General features: G+C 41.4%; 1 protein-coding gene across 1 annotated transcript in view; it reads left to right on the top strand.

Annotated features, from left to right (window-relative positions):
• Positions 1–12,116, top strand: part of TUBGCP6 (tubulin gamma complex associated protein 6) — a 30,506-nt gene extending 18,390 nt beyond the window's left edge. Inside the window, exons 15-26 of the mRNA XM_026648707.1 lie at positions 595–733; positions 826–942; positions 1,187–2,594; positions 3,130–3,185; positions 3,269–3,458; positions 3,728–3,896; positions 4,822–4,963; positions 6,481–6,675; positions 7,012–7,144; positions 8,249–8,462; positions 9,603–9,802; positions 11,657–12,116. Of these exons, the coding sequence (XP_026504492.1) occupies positions 595–733; positions 826–942; positions 1,187–2,594; positions 3,130–3,185; positions 3,269–3,458; positions 3,728–3,896; positions 4,822–4,963; positions 6,481–6,675; positions 7,012–7,144; positions 8,249–8,462; positions 9,603–9,802; positions 11,657–11,748 (3,055 nt within the window). The 3' untranslated portion in view covers positions 11,749–12,116. The remainder of the gene's footprint in view (positions 1–594; positions 734–825; positions 943–1,186; positions 2,595–3,129; positions 3,186–3,268; positions 3,459–3,727; positions 3,897–4,821; positions 4,964–6,480; positions 6,676–7,011; positions 7,145–8,248; positions 8,463–9,602; positions 9,803–11,656) is intronic.
• Positions 12,117–23,044: the final 10,928 nt, after the last annotated feature.

Below are 23,044 nucleotides of genomic sequence, written 5' to 3'. Positions count from 1 at the left end.
CCCCGCCCCAGCACCAGCAGGAGTTCTGTGCCGCACGCTACCACCTGCGCATCCCGTCCCCCCAGCACCAGCGGGGATCCTGGGCTGCCCAAGTTTTAGTCAGGGGTATATAGTACAAGTCATGGACAGGTCACGGGCTGTGAATTTTTGTTTACTGCCTGTGACCTGTCCATGACTTTTACTAAAAATACCTGTGACTAAAACGTAGACTTAATTATAATTGATGTAAGTTCTGCATAGTAATTATAGCTATTACAAGCTTTGACATTACTCATCAATATATACAGCTAATGGTAATTTGTCTTTGTTTTCTATTATACATTTAAGCACATTTGTTATGAAAAATTAGTGTCCTAATAACATGGTTCTATAAAAACTTATTGACAAAAAATACCATCCTATTTTCATTACATTTTCTCAATTGGATTCTGTACTGTGGATGAAACCTCTGGTTTTTAATTTTAAAAATATATAGTCTAGAGATCTATCATTTTCTTGCTCTTCTACACCAGCATATGGTCTCAATATACAGAGTGCAAGATGAAAAATATGCAGGTGGAGTGTGTGTAATATAGTATCTTTACTATCCTTCAGGCAAGAATTAATTGACCATTATAGCAAACTTTCTGATGATGCAGCCCGTAGGGAGCAAAGAGCTTTATGGAAAATCCAGCGGCACAAACTGGAAACAGCCCGTCTCAACTTTCTATTAGAAGATCAAAAACACATTGAGGTATCTTTTACAATTTTATAAGAAATATCATTTGTAGCATTTTAACATTTGATACATTAAAAGCTTTTTGGTTTTGCTATTTTGATTTTTAGGAGATGCTTGAAAAACTTCCTGATGGGAAGTACAGGAGGAAATTAGACATTATTCCGCATAAGCAGTGCCAAACAGTCTCAATTATGGATGCTGTTGTAGAAGAACCGAGCTCTCAGGTTGGTTTATTTTCTGACAGAAGCATTGCATGACAATTCCAAGTTTTCTAATGTGAATTTTCTAAATCTGTGATCACTAAATAGAAGAGTCACCATGGCAGAAATGTGAATGAGTATTATAGAATTATGGTGCTGACAATAAAAGGGGGGACTGGAAATAAAATCTTGATCTGGAAAAGTAGTTTAAAATACATACCAACTGTATGTAAATGGCTGAAGAATGCAATAATTATTTCTATTTTAGGTATCTACTGTGGAACCTGTGCATTCTGACAGTAATGTTGTCAGAGGTGATTCTGAATCTGGACTGAAGAGTATTACTTCTGCTGATAAACCATTGGCTTTGCCCCAGTTAGTAAATACTCACGTTAATCAACATTCTGAGCCAGCTGCAGCAGGAACTGAATCCCAGCTACTAAGTACAGAACAAACATGGGATCCATCACAGAGTGCTAATGCTCTTCCTGAATCCAGTCTAAATATTGAGGATTTCCTACCAGAATCACAGGAAGAACAACCTGCTGTGGTTGGCTCTTTACTAGATGAAGGATCTTTACTAGATGAAGCATTTCAAAATATTAGCTCAGAACTTCCTGAAACTACTCAAATAAGTGAAAGTCAGCCTCTTTTGATAGGAGCACTGCAAGGAGAAGACAATACACAGTTACATCAGCAAAGTGAATATGATTTTAATACAATTCTCAGGCCAGCTGCTGTTTCACAAGGACATGGCAGAGTTGGAGAAAATGTGTTTGTGGAGAGTAGGAGACTTCAGTGGAATATTCATGGACATGTATCCAATGCCAGCATTAATGTAGGGGAATATGTGCCTCATGCAGAGACTTCCCAGTCACATTCAAATCCATATGGACATTCTTCAGATTCGCACATAAAGATTGGGGAATATACCTCTGAAGTTGAATCTAGTCGGCCTCGCTGGAATATTCATGGGCATGTTTCTACAGCTCATATTAAAATTGGGGAATATACGTCAGAGGTAGAGCCCTCTAGGCCTAGATGGAATGTTCATGGACATGCCTCGGAAGCTAATATTAAGATTGGCGAGTACGTGTCAAACATAGAGCCTACAAGGCCTCGGTGGAACATCCATGGTCATGCATCTGATGCCAATATGAAGATTGGGGAAAATGTGTCGGAGCCTGTACCGTCTAGACCTCGGTGGAGCATCCATGGCCATGCATCTGATGCCAATATCAAGATTGGGGAAAATGTGTCTGAGGCTGTACTATCTAGACCTCGGTGGAATATCCATGGACATGTTTCACAATCACACATTAAAATGGGAGAGCTAGTTTCAGATACTGAGCTTTCAAAACCTCGTTGGAGCCCTTTTGGCCATGCATCTCAGTCAAACATTAAAATAGGGGAGTGGTCTCCATCCACAGAAAGTGATCCGATACCTCATAATAAAACTATCTCTGGTCACTCATCAGACTCTACAGTTCAGACATTTCTGTACAATGGAGAATTTTCTCCCACTGATGAAAGTAAAAGAGACGATAAATCATCAGAAGGCAAGGAAGAGGTCTTACCCCAATCACAGTCCTCAGACAGTGTTCCAGTCCTTTCAAATTCTAATATTGAAGGTGAAAAGCAAGAAAACATCACAGAAGAGAGAGAGAAACAAGAAGGTTAGAATAAGACAATCAGACTGTATTCAGTTGGTCAGTAGTTTTTTAGGACCTTATAAAAATTACCATCTAGTGTGTTTGTTCTATCTGGATACTTATGAATTAATTCATTGAGTATATGGCTAAACACTATTAGAATTTTTAGGCGAGAATTTGCATCTAGTCTAGTCTCCTGCATGAAAAGAGTGAAATATTTGTTAAAATTTTCCACTGGTTTGAAACTTTGCAGACCAGTTATAATTCTAGTGTGTTTTTAAATAGCTACCTTGCACTCTGAAATTGAAAAATGTTCTGACAATACTTTAAATATATTAATGCTAATAGTGTCACTGTGTAATATATACAAGCATGTGAACCTAAAGTTCCCCGTTTTTCAAGTGCATTGTAATGGTGGTTTTGTTACAGATTTTGCATTCTTCTGGAATTATGATCAGGTCTGAGATATGATCCAGTGACTATAGGCAGTCAGCTGTATTTTGTATGTTCATGGGTGGGTTTTTTTTTTCTGATACTGTTTCAATTTGTGTTATTACAGTAATTGCAAAAGATGTCTGCAAAGATCTCCCTCTAGAGCTTCCTCAGGGTTCACAGGTAAGGAACACATCATTTGTGCATGGGATTTATGAGATGATCGTCTCTGAGAGGAGGTGTTATTATTGTCTGCATTCTCTTAGACAGAGGAACCTGAAAAATCGATTGCACTGACTGTTACACCTCAAGAAACTTTACTTTCTGAGGCTTGTGCTTCTGAGACTAAAGAGAAGGAAGATGATGATGATACGTGGAAGAAAGAACAAGCTTATCTGAAAGCCTTATCAGACCAGTATTGCCTTGAAAAATACCAAGACAGCTATGATTTAATGTGTGAGTAGAACTCTTGAAATCTTAGTTCAGCAAGATGATGTAATGGTCTTGAGTGAGAAATCAGGCTTTTAGCATAAGGAAAAGTTCTTAAATGATTTTTATCGTCAAAATTATTAAGTACAGTAGCAAAACTATTTTTCTTTGCATAAAAATCTGAACTCTACTGTAGCGTGTTTTGACTTTTCTAATCTGGAATGACTTTTCAGGAGATTAATTGAAATAGCTTAAGTATAACAGCTTACAATTTTTATATGTATTCTTCAATTTAGCAGAGTTGCCAGTTTCCCATCTCTTGCATCATGTGATACCCAGGTCATACACTTTCCCAGTGGATCCTTTGGTACAGTCAGCAACAGATGAAACAGCAGTACAACTTAGTGAGCTTTTATCTCTACCAGTGCTGATGAAACACTCTATTACTGCTCCACTAGTGTCTCAGTAAGTATTAATTAGGAAAAACAAATCCGCTTTTATTAACTCAGTTATTTTTTCTTCACTGGGCATTTTCCCTTGAGACAGAGCTGCACGAAAAACTACTTACTACTTCTTAGAGTGCTATTCCACACATGCGTACACATGCATGCCGTGTGCCTGAGTCTGGAAGTTCTTCAAAGGAGTGTCCATTGACTCTCACGTGCGCATTGGCTTCCCGCATGTTCCCGACCAAGGGTATAATAGGCGGCGCAGGTTGATGCCGCTCCAGTTCCTTCTTAACGCTGCATGGCTTTGGTTGGAATTGTGTCCTTCAGTGTATAACCTGTAAACTAAATTTGTTGTGAATAGTTTTTATATCTAGTTTAGTAAGTATAGGGTATAGGATAATTTCCTCCCGCCCCTGCCTTTGGGGAAAATCCTCCCCGGTCTCGGGACTATCCCCAGAGTTCCAGGATTCAAGAATTGAATCTCTTGCCCTCTCTCCTTCTCTGTCAGTGACTAGCATCAAAGGTGCCTGTATTGCCTGGGTGAAGTATACACCTCTCCAAAGATACAGACATGACACTTTTGCTTAACCAGTCTGGATCCCACCAGATGAAAGCTTCATAAAGAGTGGTTACTGCTAATATTTTTCCTATGGTCCATGTAGTGTCACTAAAGCCCTTTATATATAACCAATCTTCAGATATGCTGGCAATTCCAATCAAGCTATAGTTCTCAGTAGTGGTAGGTTTTAGTTCTGGTTCATCCTGGATACTATCTGTATATAAGGTTTCTCCCATTTTCTTTAGTGCATGTGAATGTCATGCAAGCTTGTACATTATGCTAAATATTGAAATGTTAATTTGATAGTAATATCCATGACTGCATTTTAATAGTAAGGAAAGAATTGTTCTTAAGAGTGATTGTCAGTTCATGTTTTTATTAGTGTTTCCCTTGTGAACAAAGCAATAGTCGATTACTACTTTGTGGAACTGAACATAGAGAAGAATTTTGAAGCACTACGGCATTTTTTGTTAATGGAAGATGGAGAGTTTGCTCAGTCGCTTAGTGACCTACTATTTGAGAAGGTATTTGTGCTGACTTGTTTATAAATCTGGTATTTGGTCATTTGCAATAGGCGTGATGTTTGTGAACCTCTAATATCTCATAAAGTGATATTAAGGACCGTTCCCAGTGTTGACATAGGTAGCTAAAAAAAACCCAATATGAGTAAGGGTGGTAGAGAGGTGTGGGTTAAAATCCTATCTGCTATTTTTCCCCTTGTCCATTTTGTACCCCCTTGTGCCACGGCAGCAAATTCTGTAGCAAAGAGGCCCTGCTGAGGCCTTAATGACTGTGAGCCAAAATGCACCCTCTCTTAGAAATGCACCCTCTCTTAGGGATACATGAGGCCCAAGAAACTCTGTAAGAGCAATATATTTTGCTGATATTCTCCCTGAGGAATGGGGTGATGGGATTTGGCAGACTGCAGAGGAGGCTAGCGGTATGACCTCTAAACTCAGCAGAAATTGGAGCTCTTCAGGGAAGAGAACCTCCAGTCCTGTGAAAGGCTAGACTGCGCTATTGCTCTGGCCCCTGCTGGGAGGACACTGTTGCCACTGGTTCAGTCCCACCACTCCCCTCCATCACCCTGCAGGGACCCATGCTGTGAAAAGTTGGTCTACATTGCCACTTCAAAAATCCTACAGTGCACTGTTGAAGGAGAATTAGGGAGGGGAATGTTGGAATCTTCTGCAGAGGTGGCACTTGTATGCCTCATTTCTGTGTCCATGGGTGAGGTCCATCTGAGTAAGGTCACAGGAAGGATGGTCTGGGCTTATGTCTGGCTATCAGGACATGCAAGGGCACACCAACTCTCTAGAAGCTGAGAGCATTTTGGTCACGATCGAGAAAAGCACTTTAGCACATGCTTAACTTTGAGCATATGTGAGAAGTTCTGCTGAAGTCAGTGGGGCTGCTTGTGCTTAAACGTTTTGCATCTGAGTCTCTATGCTCAGTATTGTCATTTTAATAGTTGCAGGGGGATCAGAATAACATAAATGAAAGGTTTAGAATGACATGATTTTTTTTTGTTCTTTATTCATTTTGAGACCTGACGCCTGCAATTCTGAATTTGCTATGTACTTCTATTTATATTTTCCATAACAGCAGTTAAGGCTTTATATTTGTATTTTGAAAAGTGAATTAGCAAGTTCTCATTTGGATTTTCAACAAATAAATTAATTTCATTAGTAAACATATGTCAGAAAACACATTAAAGTTGCTTTAAAGTTCTAAAGGTGAAAATTGAGAGGTTTATTTCACAGTATTCATTTTGATTCTGTCACATTAATTTGTTAATTAGGTTGTTCTGATGTTGATCATCATGGTACTGAGCCAAAAGACTATGGGTAAAAATTTCAAAAGCAGTCAAGTCCCATTTTCAAAAATGAATAAAACACTTGTGCCTAAGCCACTTTTGAAAATGGGACTTAAGCTCCTAGGTCACTTAGGTGCTTTTGAAAAATTTACCTTAAAGCAAGAACATGACTTGTCTGTCTCTAAAAATTATATGTGTAATGAATTAAGATTTCTTTTTTTCAAGCTTGGTTCAGGGCAAACTCCTGGTGAACTTCTGAATCCACTGGTTCTCAATTCTATCTTAAATAAAGCATTACAGTATAGCCTTCACGGAGACACCCAGCTTGCTTCCAATCTTTCTTTTGCACTCAAGTACCTTCCAGAAATGTTCAAACCCAATGCTCCTGATGCTCTGAACTGCTTGGAGCTACGGTACAAGGTAAGAAAGCATGTAGAAAAGATTATATGAAAGTTATACTTTGCTCTTATACCATGCTCATTTGAGCATCCGTGTTTCTTTGATGTATAGTAACTGATGATTTACTACCTCCCAGAGGAAAAGAGTCAAGAAATTAGGCTAATCTAAATGAATTCATAGGGTTTGCTCATCCTGGTCATTCTATGATGCCATTTATAAATTCATTCAATTATGTTTCAGCAGCCTGTAGTACCTGTGACTGAAAGGGCTGTGAAATATTCTGAAATGATCAAATATGACATGGACAGGTAACGTTAATGACACTTGGTTTTATTTATATATTATATATACTTTTAGGTTGATTGGCCTCTGAACATTGTCATTACTGAGAGCTGCATGAATAAATACAACAAGATCTTCTCCTTTTTGCTGCAGTTGAAGCACATGGTGTGGACTCTCAAGGATATTTGGTTCCACTTAAAACGTACTGGTAAGATAAATTAGAAAAGGTACTACATAAAAACGTGTTTAGCTCTATGTGCCAGACAATAGATTGTAAACATACCATTTAAAACAGGTACTTTGGTCCTTAAAAGTCAAAATTTATTCAAGGAAACTTGTTTGGAATTTGAGACAGGTTTCTGCTGATAGTTTTGTCAAACCATGATTTTTATGGGAACAGTCTCTACAGCAGAGGGGGGCAAACTACGGCCCGCGGGCCACACCTGGCTCGCAGGACCCTTCCCTCTGGCCCCCGAGCTCCTGCCAGGGAGCGGGGTCAGGATAGGCTTGCGGAGGAGCCAGCCCAACTCCCCAGCAGCGCGGCGAGCGGGGCGGAGGCTAGCCCCTGGCCCCTCCCTCAGAGTCACAGTTCCCCCAGCGCCTGGGCAGCGCGGCTGCAGCTCCAGCCTGGTGGCACGGCTATAGCGCCATGGTCAGGGGGCGGGGAGCAGGGGATTTCTGGGGGGGTATGCGAGGAGAAGGGGGAGTTGCAGGGGGGCGCTTAAGGGGCCTGGGCCCTGCTGCTGGGGACAGAGGCAGAGCAAGCCAGGGCCCCCTCCAGCATGCTTGGCCCCTGTCCCCAGCAGCTAAGCCTATACAGGGAGCGAGCCCTGCCCGACTGCCAGGGAGAGCAGCCAAACAAGCAGGAGAAACACACAGGGCAAGGACTGAGTCCCCCTTCCCCGCCACAGGTAACGTGGGGCAGGGAGAGCAGGGAGGGTTGGATAATGGGCCCCAGGGGGGCGGTCAGGGCGTGGGGAACGGGGGATTGGATAGGGGTGGGGGTCCCAGGGGTCATCAGGGCGTGGGGAACAGGGGGGATTGTATAGGGGACGGGCATCCGGGGGGATGGTCGGGAGCAGAGAGCAGGGGTGTTTGGATAGGATGCGGGAGTCCTGGGGGGCAGTCAGGGGTGGAGAGTGGGGGGGTTGGATGGGGATGGGGGCTCCAGGGAGCTGGATTGGGGGCCAGGCCACGCCTCACTCCCCCAGCCTTCCCTACCCTCCCTACAATTTCTGTATCCGATGTGGCCCTAGGGCCAAAAAGTTTGCCCACCCCTGCAACAATAATATCTTTCTGTTTTTATTTTCAGCATTAGTGAGTCGTGCATCAAATTCTGTTCAATTTCGACAGCTCCAGCTGTATAAACATGAAATGCAGCACTTTGTTAAAGTTATTCAAGGTTACATTGCTAACCAAATATTGCATGTAACATGGTGTGAATTTGGCAACAAACTGTCTTCTGTAGGAAACCTGGAAGAAATTCACAGAACACATGCAGAATACCTCAACAAAGCTATTTTCAGGTAAGCAAAGCAGGGAAACACTTCAAGGAAAAAGTGAAGTCAACTGAGCTGTTTCAGTTTACTCCAGCAGAGGATTTGTAAATATGGTATAGCACACATACACCGTCTGTGTGTGTGTGTGTGTGTGTGTATATATATATATACATAAATAAAATGATTTCAACAAACATACAAAGTAGTAATTATACAAAAAAAAATTTGTAAAATCTTTGCATAGGTACAACAGAAGCACCCAGAATATTAGTGCTGTGATGAAAGGGAAGTTCATGATTTGTAGTTAATACCTACTACTTAGGGAAATGAGAGTGTTGTCTGACTGAATAAGTAGTATGTACAAATAATCCAAATTCAAAGATTGCACCGGGGCTGTCTCTATACATTGTTTATATTTTTAATACCTATGCAGAGTAGTTAATTTCAGGCTGCAGGATCATTCCCTGGCAGAGCAGTTGTCATCTGATGTACACAGACGTTGTCTCTGAAAAAAGACCACCACCAGGGTTCATGAGTAGTGGAAGTAGTACTACTTGCTTTATGAATCAGAGGCTGTTAACACTTGGAGCCTCATACACTACAGTTGTTACTAACACCAAACTGTAGAGGCGCTGAGATGTTGTGATAGAGAGCAAAGCGAAGAGGACTAGGATAAGGAGAATGGGGTTGAGAGGTAAGTAGATATGGGAGTGGTGGGGTAAGGAAGAAAAAGAGGTCAGAAATGACTAGGGAGGAAGAGAAGATGGCGAACAGGAGGAGTAGATACAAGAAGAGGCAAAAAGAGTGTGTCCCACTAGAAGTGGCATCTCTTGTTAGTTACAGACAAGAACAGGTGCATCCAGAAAAACCAGTTCAGGCAATGTTAAGATGAACTAGACCATGACACTTAAAATTTAATCCCACCAACATAAAAATAAAGGACAAGTGTCTGGACTGAGCTCTTCATATGTAAATGTCAGCAACCTTGAAAAGTAGGTAAACCATACTGGACTCAAGAGTTACATAAATTCACTCCTGTAGAGTCACTTGTTTTGTTTTATTTTGAAATGATTAAAGAGGGAACCCAAAGGATTCTCTCTGCCTTCTAACCGCTCAAATAAACAATGGCTCTTTAGTTTTTTTAAGTCGTTTTTTTTTTCCCCCTAGAGGACTATTGACTGAGAAGGCCACTCCTGTGATGAACATTATTCACAGCATCTTCAGTCTCATTTTGAAGTTCCGCAGCCAGTTAATCTCTCAGTCATGGAACATTGATGCTGGCAAGCAAATGGCTGTTCATCCCAACTTTGGTTTGATGCAACAATCTTACAATACTTTCAAATATTACTCTCACTTCTTATTCAAAGGTAGGAACTCAGATACGTTATTGGGCTAATTTATATTGCCTCAATCAACTGACACCTGAAAAACCCATCAGTTCTTGCAGTTGTCTCTGATAGTACAGCCTAAAAGCAGGAGAAAGTGTATATTGAACTCATTTTGCTTAGTGCTAATCTCTCCACGTCCACTAATGTAAAGCATCAGAAGTCTGAATTTCTTGGCATGTGTCCCATAGCTGACAATAAGTATCACATTAGGTGGTTTACGGGGAGTAACTCTATGGTAAATAATTGCTTCTTAGCCTGCTATATGCTTAGATTTACCATTTATCTGCAATGTAGTCCTTGAAAACGTATGACAGACAAAAGTATCTAAAATGGCAACACAAAGTCCTTTGAACTGTATTTTACATCTCCTGACAAAACAAATGCTACATCTTACTGTGAGATTGAATTTCCTGGCTCCTGCAAGGGGTTAAGCGACTAAGGCCCACAGTCTGCTCACCTACTGCAAGATGTAGTTAAATCTAGTTCTGCAGACAAGAACTTTGCCACTGTGCAGATTTCTTGCCACGTAGTTCATGTTCTTTTTCACAATAGAATTCCTCGTGGCTGTCACCTCAGCTTGCAGGGTCGGCAAGTTAGAGAGACCCTATCTAATCTTCTGCATTTCCCAAATAATACTGCTCTTGCAGACCCTTCCCGTATTTCTACCAAAAATAAATTCACCTTTTCATGTGAATACAGGCAGCTCCTCACTTTGCTTTGTTAGCAGCCCCAATAGCCAAAGGAGTGCCACTTTTTCCTTTAAATATCAGTCATTAGATACTGTTTCCATCAGATTGTATCCTTCAGGAAATGAGATGCCCTTTTTATTCATTAAGAGTGTCTAAAAGTGGTGTCACAGGACAAAAACCAACAAAAGCAAATATTTCAGGATGAGTTAGAATGGCTGCTTCCAAAGCCTATGGGAAGTCAAAACACTTCTGGGAGCCATCTAAGCCAATCCTATGAGATCTATGGTTGCTTCACGGACAGAGATTAATAGAGCCTCCTGTAAGGAAATATGCAGAGTGACCTGGTCCTTTGCACTCCCCCATATTAATCACCACAAAACAGATGTGTACTTACACATGTCCCTGTAATCTACAAGATTCTGTCTTTCACAAAGGGCGTGATCCAAAGCCTACTGAAGCCGGTGGAGAGTCTCCTGTTGATTTGAGTGGGCTTTGGATCAGGCTCTAATCCTGTATATTCTACACCTTTCCTTCTTCCTTGCATGCTGTTACTGCTTGCAAATCCCCCTTGGTGCATGAGATGTTTATGAAGCCAGGGCAATTTTTCTTACTTTGATTTAAGCCCATCCATTGGAAAGATCCCTTCTTTATTGTTAATGATGGTTAGCATTAGTCAAGATTTGCAATCATCCCAGGTGTTTGTCTCATGGTCCCTTCTGTAACACAGTGGTCTTGGCATAAGAAAACTAGCAGAGCTGTTTCTTTTACAGAGGTCGGGCATCTCAGTAGTGCCTGCCCACTGTTTAATATGATGTTATGGGAACCTAAAATTGTCCTTTTAAAAATAGTTTGGATAAAATGTACTTGTAATTAGAAGAATAAAATTCCATTTATATGCACACTGTCTAGGATTGACACTTCTGTTCCTTGCCTTGCATCTGATTTGTTGTACAGACAGTGAATGAGAGCACTTTGTAATTCGAGAAATAGAGGCAGGGGCTCTTTTATACAGTTTTCATGATTTGTTTCTGTCTACATCAGACTTCTGCAATAGGCTTTTTCCATGATAGTATTCGTACATTTAATCAACAGATTGACTTGTTAGAGGCTTATATTAAGATTTGTGTATTTGCTTTTCCTACAGTGGTAACCAAACTTGTAAATAGGGGATACCAACCTCACCTGGAGGACTTCCTGCTGCGAATCAACTTTAATAACTACTACAAAGATAACTGAGCTCTAGTATACTGTAAGGAATACTGGTAGCATGGTAAAGAAAATACAGCTACAGCTTTATGCTTATTATTTATGGAAATTGATGCTAGTAACAGAGGCTTATCTTAAGAAGTAATCCATTGTTCAAAACAACTTTGAAGAGTGAAACCATAGCACTTAGAAAATCATGCCATTTAGAATCTGTACAAATCACCACTTCATCAGCACATTGAGACTTGATCCCGTCATTACAGATACAGGGAAGAATGGGGCCTAGTGTTAACATGGGAAAGGGTATACATGTAAATCGGTTAATATATAGTATACATGTTTCCTTTCAGTGTTGTGAATTCATGTTCAATGTAAATACATGTTTGTGAAACAAATAAACAAAAAGATATCTTTTAAAACTTCTTTGGTCCATTTAATTTATTTAAAAACTGACGCACATTCTCAGTCTAAATCACATTTACATTTAATATTCTATAATTATTTCTACAATCTGCTATTCACAAGGAATGAATAATATGGCTGAAATATGACATTTTGAGTACATCTGCTCAGCTGCTGGAAAGTGAGACTGGATTTGGAATATTTGTGAGAAACAGTAAGTCATTGGATTACATAACACAAAACAGTTATTTAAAAAAACAAATAGTTTGGTTGAAGATGTGCATAAAATGAGATTGGTATGTAAAATGGCAAACACGAAAGTTTAGTATCACTAACACAAACAAAGCTCTAACTATGAATAACCTCAAATCAGTGATTTTTAACCAGTAAAACTAGAAATCCCATATACTTATAAACCATTAAGTTGCAAAGATAAATCATATATTCATATTTAGTAGAGCTGGTAGAAACTCAGAATTTCTACATCTCAAAAATTGATTTTGTTCTGATTCACATGGTGGGGCTATACCAAAGCCACAGACCCTGGAAACGCAGGGTTCCCAGCACTGGGGCAGTGTGCATAGTGGGGCAGTTTTGAAAATTTGAGCCAAATGTGTTTATCCTTTTAGAGTTGCATCAGGATTTTTTTTTGGAGTTAGTTTCCCCCTCCCCCCTTTTCCTTCCCCCACCCCCGCCCCCAAGTACATTACTGAATTTTGAAGGTTCACAGTCCGTATGGAATTATGGTTCATGGAGGTGTGTAATGCCTATGCTAGATTTGAAATATTTTGGTTTTGAGTTACTGTTTTTTACAATGTTGCTTTGTGCAGGCACAGTAGAAAGACCTTAATAAAGCCTACAAGTGGGCGCTTAGCTGAACATGTGTGTTCACTATATATATGTGTGCTCTTTTTGCGAGTCTATGCACCTGTGTACATGCTCAGTTATTCACAATTAAGAGACATCAGAGGTGTTTGTTAGCTGGTGAAATGGCGACCTTCTTTTCTTTGTGTTTCTAAAACGTACCTGAGGACTTAGATGCAAAAACTTAATATTTCATTGTCACTAGGTTGTGAAATCAAACATTTCGGTCAGAAAATCCCAAGTGTAAAGTTGGCTACAGTGGGAGCTGAGGCTGCTCACTTCCTTGTAGGAGCAAGTCCATATTTAGTCTCAAAGGATTGCAGTGTTCAAACATGGCAGTGTGTATCTCTCAGACTGTTTCACACCTGTGTCTGTAATATATGTATTTAATGTCTTTCTTTGTCCTCAGTGGGAGGGGGAATTCACACCTGTAGAGTTATTATATAAATTATATAAATTTATTCCCCCAAAATTTAGCCAGTTAATAATAAATAACTGGCTAAATTTTGGGGGATTATTAACTGGCTAAATTTTGGGGGAGTTAAACCTAGTCACAACAGCAATACTTTGGAGGGGGAAAATGGCAACAAATCAGCAAATTTCCGATTTTTTTGTCTGTCTTGGCACACGAGCCTCCACTAGAGGTCAGCCAAGCAACTTTGAAAGGGAATAGTGAATAGAAGGAAATAGACCATTAGAAAAAGAGCTACCTGAACCACACACACTTTTTTTCTATAATACAATTTCAGAAGGGCAGTGTTAACTTTCCTATGGGTTCAATCCGCTTCATGCTGAAGTCAATGGAAAGATTCCCACTGATTTCAGTGGGAGTTGGATTAGGTGCTATGTTATGAAGGGACGATAGATAGTGATGATAGGAGAAAATTAGACATGGAAGGCACCTATAGCTTACCGAGTTCTTCCCCCAAGGGACTCTTTGCTGGTAGTTGATCTAGTTAATTTTTAAATTTCTTGAGCACTTTTTGAGAATGATTATTCCACAGTTTAATATACTATTCAATGGCAAAAACTACATCAAAGCAGAGTTGCGGTTGCTTGGTGATAGGTCATTCCCTTGCAAAACACTGAGCTGAGCAACACGAGGAAATGCACAGTAAAGATTGCCCATGCAACATTAACTCCACCCTGCTTCAGCACGGCCCCATTTTCCCTGTTAATATACATACCTTTACTCTGCCAACCACGCAGCTGCTGAAATGTACAAGTTGTTTATTTCCATTTATAACCCATTCACTCTCACTCATTGCATTCCATCTAACACTAGTAAACACTATTAAAGGACAAAAAGGAAAAAAAAGTTTCCCACTAATCAATTGCTAATACGTGGCAGCAGAGTCCATGCAGTTGCCCTGACCATAGCATGAAATTGTCCATTTTTTTAAACTGTGACCATGCCCTGAATTATGCATAATGTTGCCATGACAAAATGTATCCATAACTATGTTACAGTGGAATAGTGTTGGGGTGCACTGGCAGTGCTATGTCTCCTTCACCTGAGCTTCCAATCTCATCTCCCCTACCATGCATCCCCATTTATCCCTCTCCTCACTGCAGCCCCAAGCCCCTGTCTTCCTATTCCCCCACTCCTCTGCCCCCTAATAACCCTCCCTGGAAGCAATCACATGTCTAATTATTTTCACCCGAAGACGTTGATTATATTCCCCGCAAAATAAAATTGCCACCCATAACTCCAGCCATTGAGTTCAAAACTCGTTTTGCCTTAAACAGAAGCCCCCAGCTAATTTAGCCTTAGTTATGTTAGCTGAAGGGGGAGTTCACAGTCAATTAGAAGTCTGTGATTCATCTAAAGAGACAAGATGGATGAAGTAATATCTTTTATTGGACCAACTTCTGTTGGTAAGAGAGACACGCTTTCGAGTTTACACAGAGCTCTTCTTCAGGTCTGGGAAATTCAGGGTTGGTCTACACTAGTTAGGGCAAATTAAGGCAGCTTATGTCGACCTAGCTATGTCAGTGTCTACACTACAGCCTTGCTCCTGCTGATATAAGAGCCCTACTACAATATCATAATTTCATCTCCACGAGAGACATAGGCTTATGTTGGTGTAGTTAGGATGACGCAGTATCTGTGTAGACGCTGCGTTCCTTACATCGGCTGTTGGCTGTCATTCCCCTGCTGCCTGTCTCCGCTCCAAGCTGGGCTGCCACCCAGGATCCTGGCTTAGGCTGCCGCCTGGGCTCCCCACAAGGAGCCTTGCTTCCCCTCTGGGTGAGGATTCACCTGCTGGAGGTGAGAAGCCCTGGGTGGCCGCCTTCTGGCGAGAAGTGCCCTAGGATACGCCAGGGAAGGGTGGTGGAAGAGATGGGGTGAGCCATGAAAGCCCCCGCTTCTCCCCGCTTTCCCCAGCAGCCTGGGTGAACCTGTAGAAGGATCATTAACGGGTTTGTCTCTGGGGGGGGCAGCTAGGCTCCTGGCGGAGAGTTGCACAAAGCTGAGAGCCCTGGCTCTCAGCCCCCCCCCACCCACTGCCCCTCCTCAGTTGGTGGAAGCGCTCCTGGTGAGGATGCACACCACTAACAGGAGGAGGGTAGTGTGGAAGGAGGGTGGTGCACTGGCTGTAAATTGACCTAACATAGGGCGACTTAAGATTGTAGTGTAGACATGCCCTAAAAAATGTACATTTTCTTAAATACTGTTCTCAGTTCAGGTCCATCAAGGATTTAGTGGGTACCATGCACTACCATATTTAAAACTTAATAGATGGAGGCCATTTTGACTTGCACCACATCAATAGTTTGATCTCTAGCTCTGAGCAAAACAAAAACAAAACTCAACCTAGAAACTTTTTTTAAAATGGCTATTGGAGGGGTGGGTTATCTCTGGAACTCCTGGCTCAAATACCTCCAAATTTGGATCACTAACCCCACCTAGACTCCTCCTGAGGCACACCAAATTTCAAAGAAATTCGAGTGAGCATATCAATTTTACATGACTTAGAAATGTTCACCTTTAAACAGATGTCATGACACAAACTTAACTATAGTGATGCAACCTTAACTACAATGCAGCTAAAGTTTTCCTGATATAGAATATCAGGGTTGGAAGGGACCTCAGGAGGTCATCTAGTCCAACCCCCTGCTCAAAGCAGGACCAATTCCCAACTAAATCATCCCAGCCAGGGCTTTTTACTCTAAAATCCTCTTAATCCTATTTTAATTAATAACCCCTTCTACTGCACTTCTTCCTCCTTGGCATTTATCCCTTTCAAAAGCACGTAGAGAGATTGTCTTTGTTTTCACTTAGCTAAGGGTATGTCTACACTACAGGATTAATCCGAATTTAGATAATTCGAATTTGGGAAACAGGTTGTATAAATTCGATTGTGCGCGGCCACACTAAGCACCTTAATTCGGTTTTAAACCACATTAATTCGGTGGTGTGCGGCCACACTACCCCATTAACTTAAATACAGTAATTCGGTGGTGTGCGTCCACACTAACCCTAATTCGAATTAACAAAATCGATTTAGGCTCTACTCCGTTCGTCAAGGTGGAGTACAGAAATCGATTTAAAGGGCCCTTTAATTCGAATTAACTGGCTCTGTAGTGTGGACGGGTGAAGGGTTAATTCGGATTAAGGCAGCTAAATCCGAATTAAAGTCCTAGTGTAGACCAGGCCTAAGCAGCAGTTACTTTAATCCTCTTTTGTAGCTCCCTCCACCCCTGTAGTTATAATTGCTGCTTTACTCTGAACTTCTTCTAATTTCTAGGTATCTGTCTAGTACAGAGAGATCCAGAACTAAAGGGAGCACTTTAAGTGCAGTCTCAGCAGAGCCTTATAGAGAGGGGACTCTCTTTTTAAAGACAAAAATAGCTTTAGCAATTAGAACATAGCTTCTAAAATATATGACAGTCAAATGGGTTTATATTTGAAAGGTTTCTTAGTGAGAAAGGGCCAGTCTGAAGGTCTATATATATTATATCGACCAGCAAAAGCAAGGAAAACCAGTGCTATAGCAGACAATGTGTGTAACAAATGCTGCTCCATTTTTTTCCTAATCACTAAGGATTTGATATTTTACAAGAAAAATGCATGTGTGAGAGCCACTGCAACACCAGTGCTCTCCATAGGAATATTTTGCACAGCCAAGTTTTTTTTCTTACATATATGTATAGGGAAACCATTAATCATAGGGGATCAAAATGAAAGGCAACCAAGTACTCAAGAACTGAATTATTACAGATTCATAGCGTTCAAGGCTAGAGGGGTCCATTGTGATAATCTAGTCTGACCCCCTGTATAACACAGGCCATAGAACTGCCCCAAAATAATTCCTAGAGCATGTCTTTTAGAAAAACATCCACTCTTAATTTAAAAGTTGTCAGTGATGAAGAATCTATCAAAATCCTTGATAAATTGACACACCCCTCCTCACTTTCACCCCCTTTCTCACAAGGCTGCCTGCCGCATCCCTACTCTCCCCGGAAACCAGTGGGGACTCAGCTCCAGCTGGCAGCCTGGGGCTCGGGCTGGCTGGCGGCCCAGGGCGGCTCGGACCAGAGTTCAGGCTGGTGCTGGGGCCAGCAGCCCAGGCTGGACCGAGCTGGCCTGGGCTGGTCAGTGCTCAGGCCAGTGCTCGGGCTGGTGCTCAGGCCGACCCTGGGGCTCGGGCCAGTGGTTGGGCCAGTGCTCGGGCCAGCTTGGAGGTCAGGACAGTTCGGCTAGGGCTCCTCTGGCTGCAGTGGGGCGGAGTGGAACTCAGGGCTCCAGCGTGCGAGGCGGGAGAAAGGGGTGGGGTAGTGGTAGGGGTGGGGCCTCGGGCGGAAGGGGCGGGGGCTAGCCTCCGCACAGGGAGGTTTCACCCACCGCCCACGTACCTGACACTCTCTAACCTGATTCCTCTTTGGGAGCAGCCATTTTGTAGACACAAGGAAATCCACTTGAAATCAAATATTAAGGAATTTCAAAAACTTCAACTTGTCAATGTCTAATTAAGGGTCAAGAACAAATATTGCCACTGTATCCAAGTGAAGGTTTGCTCGCCCTCCAGTGATAAAATTATAGCTAAACTACTGCTGTAAAGGACACAGGAGATGGGTCATGTTTTTTTCTTAATAAAACACAAATGACCATGAATTACCTGATTGGGAAGATATTTTCACAGTCTCGTTGTAAGTATTTTGGTGCCACAGTAAATTAGTGAGATGGATCTCTAAGAAGAGCAGTTCTCAAAGTCTCTTTATAAATACTTGCTTTCATAGTTGACATCGCAGTTCACAAAGGCCTTGATCCTGCAATCCATTCTCCACAGGAGAACCCTTGCACTTGTGTGGAGCTCCATTGACTTCAGTGGCACTCTCCAAAGGTGTAAGGTACACCCAGACAGATTGGCTTGGAGGTTGGGGGCCACAGTTTGGCTATGGATATTTTTATAAGTGTAGGGCTGTCTGGATCCAGGATTTGGATACAAGCCCATCTTTAGCTGGAGAAATGTCCAGAATTTTTGGATTTGTTCTGTTTGCTGGAACAGGGCTAATGGTGGCTTAAAGAATTTGTAACATTCTTCTGAGCAATCTGAGTACAAAATTAATTTCAGAAGAAGAGATTACCTTATGACTGTCTGTCTTTCTATCTAGTGCCGAATCACAGTATCATCTAAGCATTCTATCAACACTTATCTAGTGGCTGATACAGAAGAAACAGGTAGCTATTTGTACTACATGCTTTCTAGACAGATGTGAAACATCAGCAATACTGGAAATAGCATTTACCTAAGGTAAAATGTATTTACCTTAAAAGGCTTTGCAACTTTTTCTGGTTTTATCAGGTAAACTCCACTTTCAGCATTAGGATTTTCAGCAAATATTTCTGTGCAATTACGTCCTTTAATTGAAAAGAATTACAGGTGAGTTTTTTTGTTTTTTGGTTGGTTTTGTTGTTTGTTTTTAAAGCTGAGTGAAGTGTCGGGGGGTGGGGGGGGGGGAAGGGTGCTGTATACTAGCATTTTTATTACAGCTGGTCAAAAATTTTCCATTGAAACTTTTCTTTGACAGAACACGGCTTTTGATTAAATAGAAATTTTTGCCCCAAAATTGCTTGCATAGAAAATGTTCTGTTTTTTCATAGAAAAACTGCATATTTGTAGGGCAGGGGAAGATAGTTGTTATGAAAGCCAAAATATTTTGAAGAAAAATGTCAGCAAAAATGAACAATGTTTGTTTTCATCAACAATTTTCACAGGGGAAAAAATCATTTCCTGTCAATCTGAAAACCAGACTACTTATTTTATGAGCCTAGGCGAAATGTTTCAAACATGGTTTATGTGTCAAAGTCCTCTAGAAAAGCCAACATTTTTTTTGGTTGAGGAGTTTGAAATTTACTGCCCTTGGAAATCTGCCAGTCCCACAAACCTTAGGGCTTGATGCAAGAAGCCATTGAAGGACTTCCATTAATTTCATGGGGCCTTGGATAAGGCCTTTAGAACACCTAGTTTTCACTGCTGTGGGTGCTATGGAAATAAGTAATAATAATTTATGTAAGACCCATACAATAGAAAAAGAAAGACGCTAAGTTGTATTTTGGCAGTGCTTCCATTCTTAAATTTAACATTACATTGCTCTTGATGGCTGAAATTAATTTAGCTTATCACGTTCGTTATGCAAATATATTTATTTATCTTTGTATTGATAGCTGATTAATATTTGAATTAATAACAGACTAGTGGCTAAAATATTTACTCAAATTCTATCATACCATTAGCAGCCTCTGTGGTCATCACCTGCAAAGAGATTGCATAGTGTTTATTTTACACTAAGCTATAACACTAGTGGTACAATGCATAGAAATTGTGCTTAACTCAACAATACAAACAGATTAAAACTAAAAGACTTCCTTCTTTTAAAAGGATTTCTAAGAGAAGGAAGAGCTCTGAAAATGAAACATTCACCATCTACGTTTAAGATTTAATATATGAGAGAGACAAGATGGGTGAGGTAATATCGTTTATTGGATCAGCTTCTGTTGATGAGCGAGACAAGCTTTCAAGCTACACAGAGCTCTTCTTCAGGTCTGGGGAAAGTAATCAGTGTTTCCAGACCTGAAGAAGAGCTTTGTGCAGCATAAAAGCTTGTCTGGTCCACCAACAGAAGTTGGTCTATTAAAAGACATTACCTCACACACCTTGTCTCTCTCATATCTTGGGACCACTATGGCTACAAGACTGCAAACATTTAATATATGAAGTATTTTTAATCCATGCCCACTCATTGCAGCACTCTGTGCCCCTTTAGTGGTGGCTGGGCCAAACATAGAGGCTCATGAGCTTGTTACAGCCTGGGCTAATAGACTTGGCTCTTTTACCTTAGGCAGCAGAGGCTCATGCTTAAAGTTCCAGAGGTCCAATGTTCAACCCCCACTGCCAGTGACCCACCCAAGGGAAGGCAGTACCAGGTCGATGAACATCTGTATGTGGCCCAGCCACCACTGGGTTACAGATCATCACTTGACACACAAAGTGGCTGCTTGGTCTAATGAACATGGGATTAGACTGGGAGGCAGGAAAGCTGATTTCTCTACACAACCACTAGACTTGAGCAAGTCACTTAACCTCTCAGTGTTTCAGTTTCCCCATCTGCACAATGGTGATTATAATGCTTACTCACCTTTTGTAAAGCTATTTGAAATCTATGGATGAAAAGTACTATTTAAGTACTAAATATTGTTCTGATCTATTATTAAAATGTTCACTCTCTAAGTCAGTGTCAAAACATAAAAGCATGAAATAAGTCAGCTTCATTGGTCAGGGAAAACTCCAATTTTCATCAGCCTGTGTTTCTTTTTATGCTTATACTGAAGTAATGGTATACCTCACCTTTGCATTTGCTTGCTGAAAGTACAGGCTTAATAAGAATATTGCAATGCTGTTTAGTTGGCAAAGAAGATTCAGTTTCATAACTGAAACAGAAAAGAATTCAAGAAATAAATTCAAACTGTTGTGTTCCTTTAGTTAAGAAGAGCAGGGGACAGTGGTCTCTGCCATCCTAGCAGAGGATTAGCTGCTGCACAACATGATAGTGGGCTAAATTCATCCATGGTGTTAGCTTATTTAAGTCAGTGGGGCTCCTTTTGAACCACTGCTTTTATTACTGATCATTTACTCTTGAAAGTTGGAAGATCCCATGTTCAAATACTTTCTCTCCCTCCTGCCAAGGTGGGACTTGAATCCAGGTTTTTGACCTCCCAGGTGACCGTGCTGACCACTGGGCTGAAAGTTAGAATGTGGGCAGTTCATGTTCCTCCTGCTGGATTTTGAATGGCGCCTAAGCTAGTCGGTGCACACTGAGCAAACCTACCAGATCAGCTCCAGCAGGGAGTGTAAGATGGGAATGCCTAGCTTCCCCCAGTTTATGGGCCGCGCTGGGGCTTAAGCATAGAGAGTGACTCTAGGACTAGAATGAGGCAGCAGTGCACATGCCTGCAAGCAGACACATAGGCACCTATAGAACTTTTATCTTGAAAATTTAGGCACCAAGTGAGTTTCAGTGCTCACAGGGTTAGGCAGCAGATGAGTTGGAGTTTTGGGGAGCTCAGTGAAGCCTAAAACTGGGACTTAGATGCTTAAATTGGAGATTTAGGTGCCTAAGTCCCTTTGTGGAGCTGGGCCTTACTGCAGATTTAGGTATGCAACATTTCCCTTCAACTTGATTTTCTTCTAAAAAGTGAATCAAAGGCTTGATTAGTCAAAATGATCAGCCTGGAATTTCATTAAAAATGTTGCTGTTGGCTAGCAACAAAACCACCATGATAGAGTTCCTGACATGAAACTTCTTGTGTCCCATTAGAAGATATAGCACAGTGGATCAAGGAACTCCCTCCCCGCCCCCAGCTATATGGCCATTGTGCTGAAAATGTGACTGCTGGTCCTGTATCATTGACATGTTGGCAATACTGCCCCCGAGATAAAGGGAGCATGGTGTTAACAGTAGCTAGGGTGACCAGATGTCCTGATTTTATAGGGACAGTCCCTATCTTCATGCCTTTATCTTATATAGGTACCTATTACCCCCCACCCCCTGTCCCGATTTATCACACTTGCTATCTGGTTACCCTAACAGTAGCTCACATACTGAGGCATAAAGCACAAAATCTTGTGGTTCTACAGACTGAAGGGGAAGCCTTCATTTATTCCAGAAATGGATGGGTAGGTAAAGAGCCTAAATGCTGCAAATGCAAATTACAACATTGGTAGATTTTGACTAATATCATTATGTGTAAATTGGCACAGAGCCAGACAATTTACCACCACCAGAGAAAACACTTTGTGCTTGAACATATTTATTGTCCATAGAGAGCCCTTATCTCCCCATTCCCCAGGCAGGGCTATGCAAGCAAAGTGATTTTTAAAAGGTCTTGTGTCAGGGTTTTATAAACATAAAAGCCAGCACTGCCCAAAGACTGATTTCCAGGGGTAAAGTTTCCTGGACCTTTTCATAGTTTTCTGCTCTTAATTACTCTATAGGTAGAGGAGGAAAGCAAGTGGTTATGGACCTACATTAGCAGGATGGTAGGAAAACTGTATGGCTATGAGGCAGGTGAGAAAGGAACCTTGATCTTTGGATGGATGAGGGCACGGGCTAGAGGAGACCTGCTATGTGGCTAGTATGGGATCATGCTATTTGATCCTTGAATGGACCTGTAGGTGTTGCATTGCCTGCCACCTAGTGGAATCCACAACTCTGAGTTAGGTACCCAGGCTCCCCATACAATGAACGTGGAGATTTGGGCAAATGAGAATGGAATTCATGGAAGCCAGCAAGCCGAGCAGGGAGCTGTTTAAGCTAGTCAGTAGCAAATATTGGGGAGAGGAATGGGGCCTAAGTTCTGGCCCTCAAAAGGAGGGGAGGGTTGTACCCAGTGGTTAGCACACTCATCTCAGAGGTGGGACACCCAAGTTCAAATCATCACTCTGCCTGACATGGAGCCAAAACTTGAATCCAACTCTCCCAGGTGAGTGCACTCGGATATAGGGAGACTATAGGCTACTGGCTGTGATGGATGTGTGCATGTTTTTCTCCTACC

This window comes from Terrapene carolina, unplaced genomic scaffold (assembly GCF_002925995.2).
Source record: "Terrapene carolina triunguis isolate 2854851 unplaced genomic scaffold, T_m_triunguis-2.0 Scaffold68, whole genome shotgun sequence".
In the NCBI taxonomy this organism is placed as follows: Eukaryota; Metazoa; Chordata; order Testudines; family Emydidae; genus Terrapene; species Terrapene triunguis.
Note: the sequence above shows the minus strand (reverse complement) of the source record. Positions and strands in the feature narration are given on the sequence as shown.